Consider the following 12521-nt stretch of genomic DNA (forward strand, 5'->3'; position numbering starts at 1 on the left):
CATCTTCTCTCCCATTCCTTTTGTTCTTATGTGTTTATTTTAGCTGGGTTTAAAGAGATACCGAAAGGAAATGTGTGTGTTTAGTTTTTGGTGTTCTTAAAGCTCTTTAGCTCCCAACCTCCATATGATATCCCCCAAAAAGACTATGATAAATATGTTGGATCTTATGCCCCTCCAAACTTGGCTCTAATCCCTGTGATCTTTGTGCTCTTGAGGATCTGGGTCACCTGCTTTTCCTTGTGGTAAGCAAAAGGCGACTGTATGATCAACAATACATGAGAATCATACTGGTTGGCTGTTCCCTAAAGAAGGGAATGTAGCACTGACAAATAGGTAACAAATGTCCCAGACACAGGGCGGCTTTGTCCTCCAAAATGTGCTGATCTTGAGGAAGCAAGGATTTCCCTCGGTTGCTTTGTATTAAAAAAATGTTGGCTTCATCTCAGAAACACTAGTTATCCAAGCAGAGCACCTCCCTTGATGTCCTTCTCCATTGTAAGCCTCAGCAACATCTGTTCACACTTAGCACTCCCGAATCAATTTATTAACGTGGATGCCCATTGGTGTGCAGGGATAGCAAAGGCTTCTTGGAGAAATTCTAAGCCCTGGAGAGAAGAAGGAGGCCATGGCAGGCAGCTCTTCCAGAGCTCAATGCTTGGAGCTCTGGGTATGTGCATAGAAAGGGGGTAGATACAAAGTCCTTCCTTTATTTGAGTGACTAGTGGCAAAAGGAGGTGATACTTGTTTCCCTGCTTTCACCTCAGAAGTCCCAAAGGAAGGAAATCCATTGTGGAAAAAATAAATAATCTGTGTGCTTTGCGAGGGTAGGTGCTCTGTATTCTTGTAAGGATTTTGCATTAGTCTCTGAAACAAGATGCCTGGGACATTCAAAGAAATAACACCATCCTTCTGAAGTGTTGAACTTTAAGTAAAACAAACTTGTGGTTTCTTCTGAGACCTCTAGCCGTCCGTGTCACAATGATGCAGTTCAGAAGACAATGCTTTTGAAGGACATTTTTAATGGCAAACTTTAAATGAAGTCAATCCTTGGTAGCTCCGTGACAATGCCTGTGCGTTATTGTCCTTTTCTGACTTAACAAGAACAAAAAAAGAACCAGTTAGTCACATATGATGGGACGTGATGACATTTTTACTCCTGAACTTTTCTGGTATAAAAGGGTCACCCAAGGAAGATCTGACAGTAAGTGTGAGGAATTTGGCAATAAAACCACCGATCTGCAGAGATTTCCGAAAACCCAAAATGATTAGGTAAAAGACTGCTTTTTTCCACAAAGAAAAATGTTGAATTTGTATATGCTTTTTTACATTTATACTTGCCTAAATGAAACTAATCTTAAGGTTTGTTTCCTCTTATCCTACAGCTCATTAAAATTCAGTCTTATTCTACTTCTGTTGATTTCTACAATGCATGTGTTCTGGTCTTATCCCGTTCCACCTTCTAAGGTAAGAGTTTGCCTCTATTTTGATGCTTGACTAGGTGGCTTATAAGTGTTTAAATACGAAAATAATCTTAAGGAATATGTGACAGAAAAGTAATTTCTCATTAGTAGAGTTTTCAATGAAAAAAATACAAGTAGAGTCACGAAATTAGTAAAAAGAAGCATTTATGTGACAATAAATAATGCTGGACTTATTCAAATTTGTTTGGGCTCCTGCATAGAAAAGCATTCATTTCCATTTAAAATGTACATAGTTTTGCCCACAACAATTTATTTATTCTACATGTGTTCACCGATGGTCAAAGTGAACATTTAACCATTGAAACTGCATTACAAATACAATGGGTCATTTGTTTTAAATAGTGAATTTACTAATTTTATAAAAATGGTAACTTTTTCAGATATAGAGCATAGATAATACATCAGAAATCAATGAAATATCATATGATATATTAATTCATATATTTATTCAAGAATATTGACTGAGCTTCCAACTTTAATCATTGAACTGTTCAAAACCTTGAGAAAATGAACATCTTTCTTTGGCATTTTGAATAGTATTTCGACATGATATTTCAGTTGTTTTAATGTCAATACATTGTTTAAAATTTCAAACATTATTTTGTTGCCTAATACGTTTTGTGTTCATTGAAACTTAACCTGGCATACTGTAATTACTGAATCAATGTAATTCATGAAACTATTTTTAGGATAATGAGATGCTACATAAATCCTAAATAATAGATAAATGTCCAAACATAATGCTCTAGCTGTTTATATTATTGGTCTTCTCACTAATCTTTGCATCTGTCATTTTTCTATTTCTTGTTTACTTAAGCCAGCTTCTTTTTTCCTGATTTAGTCCTATGAGCATTCAACACTAATTGAGTCATTGATTCTATAAGACACCAACCATATTGATCAGGTTGATGAGTCACAACCCATAAGTTGGTATATTTTCTCAAGTGTCTTCCTAATTACTTTTTATTCTTTTCCCCAAGGTTTGTTCATGACATTTCTGTTGAACAAGAGGCATTTGTGTGTGGCTTTTTTTTTTTTTAAATTAAGAATGTACTTTCTTCTAATGTACTTACATTTCTGCTTGTCCATAAATGAAATGTTTTTTCTTTCAGTATTTTCCATATTTCTGTTTTTGCATGTGACAATTCCGTTCTCATTATGACTCCATCATGTAGCAATGGTACCAATTTGACTGTTTAAAGTGAGTAATCATGCAGAGAAATAATATATAGGCTTTTGTAATATTTGTTGTGAACTTCATAGAGTCCATCAACTAAGCAAGTATACCATATTATTCTGTTAATAAGTCAGCTCTGGCAAGGACTCCCTTCAATGATCAGCAAAGTATATCGGTATCTTTTTAAGGGATGTTTTCAGGATCCCATAACCAGAACTGATGCATTTCTTTTTCAATATAAAGGTGGCATCATGAATATTTCTGTAAAGAACTGGAATGCTTCCTTTTCTGAAATGATTCATAGGCCCCTCCTTGCCTGGGATTTAAAATAGATGACATTATATTGTGCTTAGATTTCTTCCATTAACACAGGGGAAAACACATAGTGAGCATTCAAATAAGAGTTTTTGGTTGGTTTTCTCATGACCAATATTTCTGAAACCCTGTCAGACTATCCCTGGGTCCAAAAAAGAAAAAAAAAAAATCTTTTTTTCAGAAGCCAATGGGAATGGTTTGCCTGGGAGCAGACTGCTGGAACTTTCAGTAAACCACCAAGTCATAGATGAAGATCCCAGAGAGCATTATTTTCCCCCACTCTGTCCCCATTTCAACTTCTAAAGTTACCTGAAACCACACTTGGTTTACTGCACCAGGAAAGGATAATGTGTAATTTTCACTTTGTAGTATGTTTCTTTCTTTATAATAAGACCATTCAGCCACTCTTTCCTCTTTTAAAAAAAATGTTTATTTTTACAGAGAGAGAGAGAGAGAAAGAGCACAATTGGGGGAGGGGCAGAGAGAGAGAGAGAGAGAGCAAGCAGGGGAAGGACAGAGAGAGAGGGAGAGAAAGAGAATCCCAAGCAGGCTATGTGCTAGCACACAGCCTGATGTAGGGCTTGATCCCACAAACCATGAGATCATGACCTGAGTCAGTATCAAGAGTCAGATGCTCAACTGACTGAGCCACCCAGGTGACCCAGCCCCTTTTCCTCTTATTGTTCTCGTGTGGTTGAGAAACATGGACTTGGAGTCAGATGCTTCCACTCAAATCCCTGCTTCACCTACGAGGCATTTAATCTCCTCATGTAAAACTTAGCAATAATAATACCTACTTCACACATAGAGCTTTCTGAGGGGATAAAATGAAATGAAGCACATAAAACATTTACCACAAAGAAGATCACGGATGAATCTTTGCTCCATTTATTGATGGGATTTGCAGTGGTGCCTCATCAACATTGTACGGCCTCTGAAATCCCTCTTTTGTGATTGACAGGTGTTGAAAATTCTTACTCGATCCCTGGGTCAGGCCCACTTCCTGGAACTGCCCAGCCCTGTTTCTTGGGACGTGCCCTTTGCTCTTTACTTGGTTCCTTCATCTAGAAAGTGTGAGGTTGAACTGCAGATTCTCAATGGCCAATGTGAGCTCTAAGATTCCACGTGTATATTTCTTTTGAGACGAAGTGCCCCCTACACTATCCAGGTCTTTGAGCCACTGATGAGGAGCTGAGCCAAAGTCAAAAGATGAAGATCCCATTGTTCAAGTAGCAAGATATCCTGATGGAGAATCTTGTCAAATGGCCCAGGACAAAGCACAGAAAGGAAGTGTTTCCCACTGAACCCCGAAGTTTGGTTACCATGTGTCATTTTTCTTAGTGAATTTAAAAAACTTCCCAGGACTCATTAGTGCCAAGTGAAAGATTCTTTATAAAGTAACAGCAACCAGATAACTACATATGGGTGTATGATGCAAGGACTGGGTAACAGCAATTACATAAGGGTATAAAAATTAGACAAGAGCTCTGAATAATATTTTGTATCTAGATAAATTGTCTATTGTGTTCTGGCAAAATTTCCCTCAGAAATGTTGGAGTCATTGGATTTACTGCCTTCACGTTTTGAAAATTCTTACTATTGAAATAAACTTTTAACCCTAAAGCTGTGTTCTCTCTCTCCTCCCCCATCTGAATTGCCAGGTGCCTGGAAAATCTGATTACTTTCTCATCCTGCTGAACAGCTGCCCAACCAGGATGGACAGGAGCGAGGGACTAGATTTTCTAAAGCCAATTTTGGAGAAGACATTCATGAAAAGGTCCTTTCGCAATGGAGTTGGAACAGGGATGAAAAAAACTTCCTTTCAAAGAGCAAAATCATGAATAAGTGTGCAAAGGACTCTGGGAATTAATCTCAAACTTTGTAGAGTGTGACTGATGTGCTGAAAGTTAGTTATATCTTTATCATTAAGTGTTGATGTGCTCTCAATTCTTAAATATCATTTTTCTCTGAGCTGGTACAGAGTAAATTGAGTTTGAAAAACAGGTAAACCTGCCCCAAACTTCCACAGCAAGAGAATAAATTATTTATGTGATCAGTTAGCAACTTCCCTGACTAAGGATGGGCACATTTGCTTTGATCTTAAATTGGCCAGAAAGTACGAGCAGTTTTACTGTAATGACAATGGTATGATTTTTTTCCTGCCTGTAATACTGTATATCAGAATACTGATTTTTTTTTTCTTTTAAATATGGCTTTCTGAAATGACTCAGAAGAACCAATTCTTCTGGGATGTGTGATTTCAGTTTCTCAGAGAGTCTTGTGAGATCACCCAAAGTTGAGATTCATGCTACCAACTGTGTTTTCTTCCATCAATTCACTGATACCAGAAATAAACATCAGCTGTGCCCTCTGGGTGTAACCCTTGCTGTTCTTTCCATCAAATATACTTGGACGTGGATTGTTGTTTTGTCTTGGAAGTTTGTTGTTTCCTTTTATCTTAAAACACAGAAATAGTGCCAGTGACAATAATGACAATACAGGAACTGCTAGTTGCCCTGTGGTGTGTGGGGAGAGGGGGTCCTTTGTGAATCGGTTCCTCTAAATTGTGCCGATTAACACCCCACTCCTTTCCTTTCCAGGAAAGAGCTGGACCCTCCTTCCACTGTAACTCCCGACATTACTCGTTTTAAAAGGATAATGTAACATTGGTTGGCGTGTTATTTCTTCAGAGGCCCAACTTTAATAAATGTGTACATGCCTATTTGATTCTGCAGTACACTAAGGGCATTCTGACCAAGAAAATCATTATGTTTTCCACTTCGCTCTATGTGTATAGACACAGATGAGGTGAAAAAGTCCTCATGCACTTTAAAATGGACTAGGGACCCTCATATCCTTTTGCTTCCTATCCCTGTGGTCCTGGCCTTTGTTCCCATGGGGACAGTTTTAGAAATCTAACCAGCTGGCTAGTAACAGCTCAGCCCTCCCTGCCTTCCATGACCAAACTTCTTTCAGGGCATCTGGAATGCAGCAAAAGAATTTATCTATTAGTAATGTCCTGTCTGCTCACAAGCACTGCGGCACCATAAGGCCTAATGGGTGAGATGCAGAGTACTTCCAATAAACTAGAAAATCTGACAACAGATTGTCAAAGAAACTAGTATTTTTTTTAAATCTGCCTAGCATTATTGGCAGGGAGGCTAATTAACTAACTCAATAGGTGTTATTTACTGCTTCGAAGTTGAAAAATAGTTCCTGCACTAATATGCTCATGGCAAGCATGGTGTCGATTGGGCATCTTATGTAGGGAAGACATTGTTGTTGCAAGGAACCTTCCTTATTTCCTATTTGCATTTATATGGATTGGTTGGAGTAATAAAACACTAAAAACATAATTGGAAAAATTCTTTTCCCACTTCTGGATCTAAAATATCATTGTAACCTCAGGGGGAAAAAGGCCTATGAAAAAGTATTTGCACTCTAAAAACTATAGCAGAGGAAAAGCTGGCAGCAGGGAAATTTACCTTCTGAGAAGAAATTGTACCTTTTGCTAAGATGTTAGGAATAAAGTGTTTAAGATGAAAAATACCTCCAAGTCGTATTTGGAGAGTGTCATTAGAGAGGTGACCAAAGGCTAACCATGTAAACCTTTGGGAAAGTGAACCCGAAGCCAGTGTAGGAGCCAAGTGGCCAGTGGACTGTATTCAGTAACTGGTATCAGTTTCTGCAGAGCCCTGAGCCCACTTGCTCTCAAGGCTGCAGCATGGAGAAAGGCCTGGGGTGATGGGAGGTGGTGAGGAGCTGATTACCAGATGCTAATGACCCTTTGCCCTTTCCCATGTCCTGGTGGGGGAGGGGATTGTTGAAGGAGGACTGAATTTCACCTTTAGAGCCAGCTGCCTTAGGCAAGGCTTTGGAAGCCCTCAGAATGCAAATATCCCAAGGGAGGAACAATGTGAGGAGTTAATTTTGGTCAACCATACCTCAACCTGTTAAGTTTCATGTTTTATCTGGAGAGATTTTTCTAAAAGAGAAGGAAAAGAAACCATGAGGGCCATGGGCACCTGAGGGGAGAATTCTGGGGTGGAGAAAGTGCATACAAAGCAGCACTGGGCAAGCAGGAGGCCACAGACCCCTGGGCCACATGGACCTGCTTGGATCTCAGTGCCACTCTTTCCTCAGTTTCATGACCTTGCTCAAGCTTCTAGAATCTTTCTGAGCCCAAGTTTCATCAGCTATGAAATAGGGTTAGTATGACTGACCTTGTGGGATTGTTCATTTGCTCATTAATTTGCCGATTCATTCACTTGACAAATATTTTTTGAGCACCTAGTATATCCAGAGAGAGTATTCTAGGCAACGGGAACGAAATCATTAAGAAAACAGACCAAATTCCTGCTCTTATTGATATTTCATTGGGGTTAGAGGGGAGTTGGAAAAAAAACAAGATTATAGATGTTAGATGGTGATAAATGATAAGGAGAAACAACAAGGAACAAGGAGAAGGAGTGTGGAGGGGTAGGAATGTGGATGTAATTTCAGATACTGCTGTCAGAGAAGTTGCTGAGAATGATTAGTAAGAATTCCAAGATTTCTACAGTGGAGTGATCAGGGCGAGGGTGAAAAGGATGGAACCAGACAAGTAGGGGATTTATGCAGGGTCTTGTCAGAACTTTTGCTTTTCCTCTGAATGACATGGGAAGCCCCTCAAGAGTTTTGAGCAGAGAAATGACATTATCAAATATATCTTTTAGCCTTCATTAATTTGTAAGAGTCAGAAACAAATACATACCTAGTAGGTCTCCATACTAGCAGCCTCAATTCTTTCTGTGATTGACATTTGGGAACTAGGATTCCCTTCTTTCCCTGCCTGTTTCACAATTCTACCCTGGGAAATAATTACGCTGTCAGTTGGAGCCTGTGGTTGGGTAAGGACCCTGGGAAGGGAGAGCTGCCACTCTCCAAGGTACTGAAAGAATCTGGATGAGAGATCAGATTCTCACCCAGCAACTAAAACTTGTCTTGAAGGTGAAACTCCACTGGATTTTCTTTTATGCAAGGATGAAGATCATCTTGTTCTTAAAAACGTTTATTGAGATTTCCATAGAAGCATCCCGAATTTTGGAAGAAGGATACATGAGTATGTGAATCTGTGGGTAGAAAACCCATGCAAAGAAATACAAGAATTAAGATTGCAACTCACACACATGAATTTTAGGATGCTCATCTCATTCCCTTTCTCCTGGCAATTTATTTCTAATGCAGAAACATTAAAAACCAAACAATGATGTCTGCTACAAAATTTCCACTCCAAACACTTAGCCTCATTCACTTTTGAGCATTCCCAGGAAGGAGCAATATTTTAGGGAACGGAAATACAAAAACAATTGGATTTCAGTTCTCACATAGAGTAAGACCCAGAACACAGCAACTTGACTCAGCGTCACATTTTTTCATGTTTATTTATTTATTTTGAGAGAGAGGGAGAGAGACAGAGAGAGTGCATGAGCTCAGGAGGGCAGAGAGAGAGGGAAAGAGTGAAGCCCAAGCAAGCTCTGCACTGTCAGTGCAGAGCCTGACTCGGGACTCGATCTCACCAACCATGAGATCGTGACCTCAGCCAAAATCAAGAGTTGGATGCTTAACCGTCTAAGCCACCCAGGCATCCCTCAAAGTCACATTTCTACACTCAATGTTCTCAACTCTTTTGGGCCTGTCAGACAATAACAGGCAAAAAAGAAACATCCAGGTGGCTCCTCTCTGTTCCTTCCCTCTGGACTCATTTCTCTCTGCTAATATTCATGCGGACTCACATGTTAAGAGTAGAGGTGGGTTTCATTGTCAATGGAAAATTCTCACCTTACTTCCTCTCTGTGGAGGAAAGATTGTCTTCTGGGGGGCCTGGCAGTAACTCTGAGCTGCCTGGGATTAACTGTGTGGTCTGTGTCTCCTCCTTTTCATGAGTGCTGTGCACACTTTCAACTCTCCCCATCTGGGGTCTGAAGCTTTCCTGAACAGCTGATGCTCTGGTTCAGTCTGTTTCTCCCTGGATAACAAATCCATTCTCCTGCTTGCCCTACAAAAAGTGAGACAGCTGGCAGGATCTCTCTCCTGGAGCACAAACTGTGGTGAATCCAGCCATACAGGTGCAAGACGCCTCTCCATGGGATAACAAAGACCCACACCAGGTCCTGCAGGCATTGTCCTGCTGCTGGGCCTTCTGTTCCTGAGCTCCACTTTCCATGGTGTGGTGTTGAAACTGAGTGTGGGCCTTTTGGCTGACACCTTCCTGGCTGACCTCTGCCTATCAACTGTTAAAGCTCTAGCTGAAGTAAACTTGCAAAGAATCAAACCTAAAGACATCTTTGCTAAGTTGGACTCAATGTGTGGTTACAAACAGATTCCTCCACAGTAATAAACAAACTCCCACTCACCAGGTTTGGGGCTTTGTGCCAAGTGCTTTCCACATACTGTCCCATTTACACTCTCCATGGCCCTGTGGGAAGACACTGGGATGTCGTTATTCCCATATATAGACAAGAAAACTGAAGCTTAGACTAATCCAGTTTTCTTTTTCATGAAGGGTCAAGGTCAAATATCTGGTAATTATGGCAGGTTTGCATTGCCCAGAGTATAATGTCAGGCGAAGAATGGGATAAAAAGAAAAAAGAAATCAGAGAAGGTATATGTCATTATTATTTTATGTGTCAACTTGACTGGGCTATGGGGTGCCTCTTAACTTGGCTATACTTTATTTCTGGGAGTGTCTGTGAGCTTGTTTCTGGATGAGATTAGCATTTGAATCCCCAGACTAAGTAAAACAGATTGCCCTCCCCAAGGTAGGTGGGTTTCATCTATTCCGTTGAAACCCTGAAAGATTATAAAACTGAGTAAGAAACAATTCTCTCTCTTTGCCTCACTGTCTTTGAGCTGGGACGTCAAGTCTTCTGCTCTCAGACTCAGATGAGACTAGAACTTATACCATGGGCTCTCCTGCTTCTCAGACATTTAGACTCAGTCTGGGACTTTACCATTGCCTCTCCTGGGTCCAGACTTTTCAGTCTTCATAATTGAATGAACCAGTTGCTTATAATAATCTCTTATAATCATTCTCTGTCTCTGTCTCTGTCTCTGTCTCTCTTTCATTCTCTGTATGCACCCTACTAGGTTATGTTTCCCTGGAGAACACTGACTAATAAAGTGTATTAGTTTTCTATTGCTACATAACAAATTACCAGAAACCTAGTTACTGAACACAACACACATTTGTTATGTTCTGAGGGGGGTCAGGAGTGCAGATACACCTTAACTGGATCCCTTATTCAGGGCCTTACAAGACTGCAATCCAAGTGCCACCCAGAGTTATGGTCAAGTCTCAAGGTTCACTTCTATGCTTCTATAATGGTTGGCAGAATTCACTTCTTTTTGGCTAAAGGCCTGAGTACCTCAGACTCTTGCTGGCTGTTGGAGAAAGACCACCCTCAGTTCTTAGAAATTGCTATCAATTCTTTGCCATGTAGGCTCCCCACCATGGCTTCCAGTTTCATCAAAGCCAGACAGGGGGGGAATCTTCCAGAAAATTCACATTGCAATTTTATGTAACAGCATCAAGAAATTGACATCCTGTCACCTTTGCTGTATTCTACTGGATAAAATAAGCCACAGGTCTTGTCTACATTCATGTGGATGGGTTTACACAAAAGTGTGAACACCATGAGGTGGGGATCATGAGACCACTCTAGAGTATGTCCACCACACAAGTTATGGGTGACTACTCTGGCTATGGGAAATAACCACCTGTCTCTAGACTCGAGCCCTAAGAAGGAATAGGAGTCATATTAAATGTGACCGACTGTATGTAGGTGATGTCTGGAAGAAAGAGTCTGTGAGGTGCTTTATCCACAAGTTTATGCACTTCAGCCAAGCTTCTTCTCCCTTCATGTAGCTGACCTACACTCCTGTGTCTTCTGGAATGACCTTGGAGCAAAGACTTAGATTCATTTAAGTCTTAAACACATAGCAAGAATTACATTATTGGAGTCTTTCTGCATGCCAAACATTGGCTGAAGAGTTTGTATGTATGAACCCATTCAATTTCCATAACAATCTCAAAAATACAGCAAAATACCTCTAATGTAGGTGCTTTTATTAACCCCACTATACAGATAAGGCATTAAGTGCAGCAAGGCTAAGTAACTTGCCCAAGGTCACACAACTTGTGGGAGTAGAGCCAAGTTGCAAACCTACATGGCCTTCCTCCAAAGATGGAATACTTGCCTACCTCCGCATCTGACCATTAGACTGAAGAAAGATGTAATGTCTTAGGACATTTCAGGCATTTTTGAATGGCACAGACTGGTTAAGAAAAACTGGCTACAGCTGGAGTACAGGAAGGGCACTGAGGAGAGTAAGTAAATAACAAAGGAAAAAGGACCCAGTGAATGAAAATGAAGATATATCTGAAATTTCTAAGATATGTTTCCCCTGGGGAAATGTGTTCCCATGGGAGAGAACCAAGAAGCAATTAGAAAATGGCTGGACCCAGTTCAAGTAGAAACTTCTGAAATTACGGAAGAGCTGCCTGTGTACTTGGTAAACACGGACGTAACAATATAAAGTAACCTTTCTATAAATGACTGAGAGACAGTGTATTTCCATCCACAATAGAAATGTTATAAATTTTACTGGAGAAGAGAGCTTACAGGAGGTTTGTAGCTCTTGTCCTTCTGTTCGTGATGGGACTTCTCACATCCTTGGGCAAACAGGATAGTAATTATCAAACTGAATTATAGTCACTGCCAAAGGATGACTTTAGCTAGAATCCAGCTTACTACCTCCATGATGAAAACACTCCAGGTACGTAAAAGAATTATGGGTTGTTTTTTATATAGCCTTTAATAAACAAGGGCTGCAGCTCAGAATTGGTGCATTGTGTCCTCTCTCCATGCTCCTCTGGGCTTTGGTAACCCACAAGTGTGTGGCCAAGCCAGTTCCAAGGGGTCTGATGCTGCTTGAGATTTATAAGCACAAACTTTGGATTTAGGCATATGTGAGCTCAAACAGCATTGCATTTAATAATCTCTGTGACTACGGACAGGATCCTGGACTTCTTCAAACCTCAGCTTCCTCATCTGTAAATTGGAACCCGTAGTGATATCACAATAGAGTTGTAGTAAAAGATAAGTGAAATAATGCATGTTATACACCTAAAACATTGCTCAGTTTTGTGAATGGTCCATAAATGGCGGCCATCTGCAGCAGGATGAACACCCTAGTTTAACACTGCATAGAAAATTGGGTGTATAACGCACCTTACAAATGAAGTTGGTAAAGAATTGAAAGCAACTATTGTTTTTTGATGATGGAAATGTAGATTGGGTATTATCCAAATATATTGCAAAGCTAATATAGATGCTGGTATGACTGAGTCCAAGGAAAGTTTTCTATGTACTTCAGAAATGGTGTGGCCAAGGGGCAACTGGGTGTCTCAGTCGGTTAGGCAGACAACTGACTATGTAGACAACAATGGCCAGACCATGTATGACAATGCAAACTTTGAAGCAACCAGCTCAGGAAGGCAATCTCTG

The 12521-nt window shown here is 40.3% G+C and overlaps 1 protein-coding gene across 1 annotated transcript; it reads left to right on the forward strand.

Annotated features, from left to right (window-relative positions):
- Positions 1–1179: 1179 nt before the first annotated feature.
- NPS (neuropeptide S) lies at positions 1180–5366 on the forward strand. Its single transcript, XM_045439807.1, has 3 exons — positions 1180–1269; positions 1383–1464; positions 4635–5366. The coding sequence occupies exons 1-3, from the start codon at positions 1262–1264 to the stop codon at positions 4812–4814; spliced, it is 270 nt and encodes an 89-aa protein (XP_045295763.1). The 5' UTR covers positions 1180–1261; the 3' UTR covers positions 4815–5366.
- The last annotated feature ends 7155 nt before the right edge of the window (positions 5367–12521 follow it).

This window comes from Leopardus geoffroyi, chromosome D2 (assembly GCF_018350155.1).
Source record: "Leopardus geoffroyi isolate Oge1 chromosome D2, O.geoffroyi_Oge1_pat1.0, whole genome shotgun sequence".
Classification (NCBI taxonomy): Eukaryota; Metazoa; Chordata; class Mammalia; order Carnivora; family Felidae; genus Leopardus; species Leopardus geoffroyi.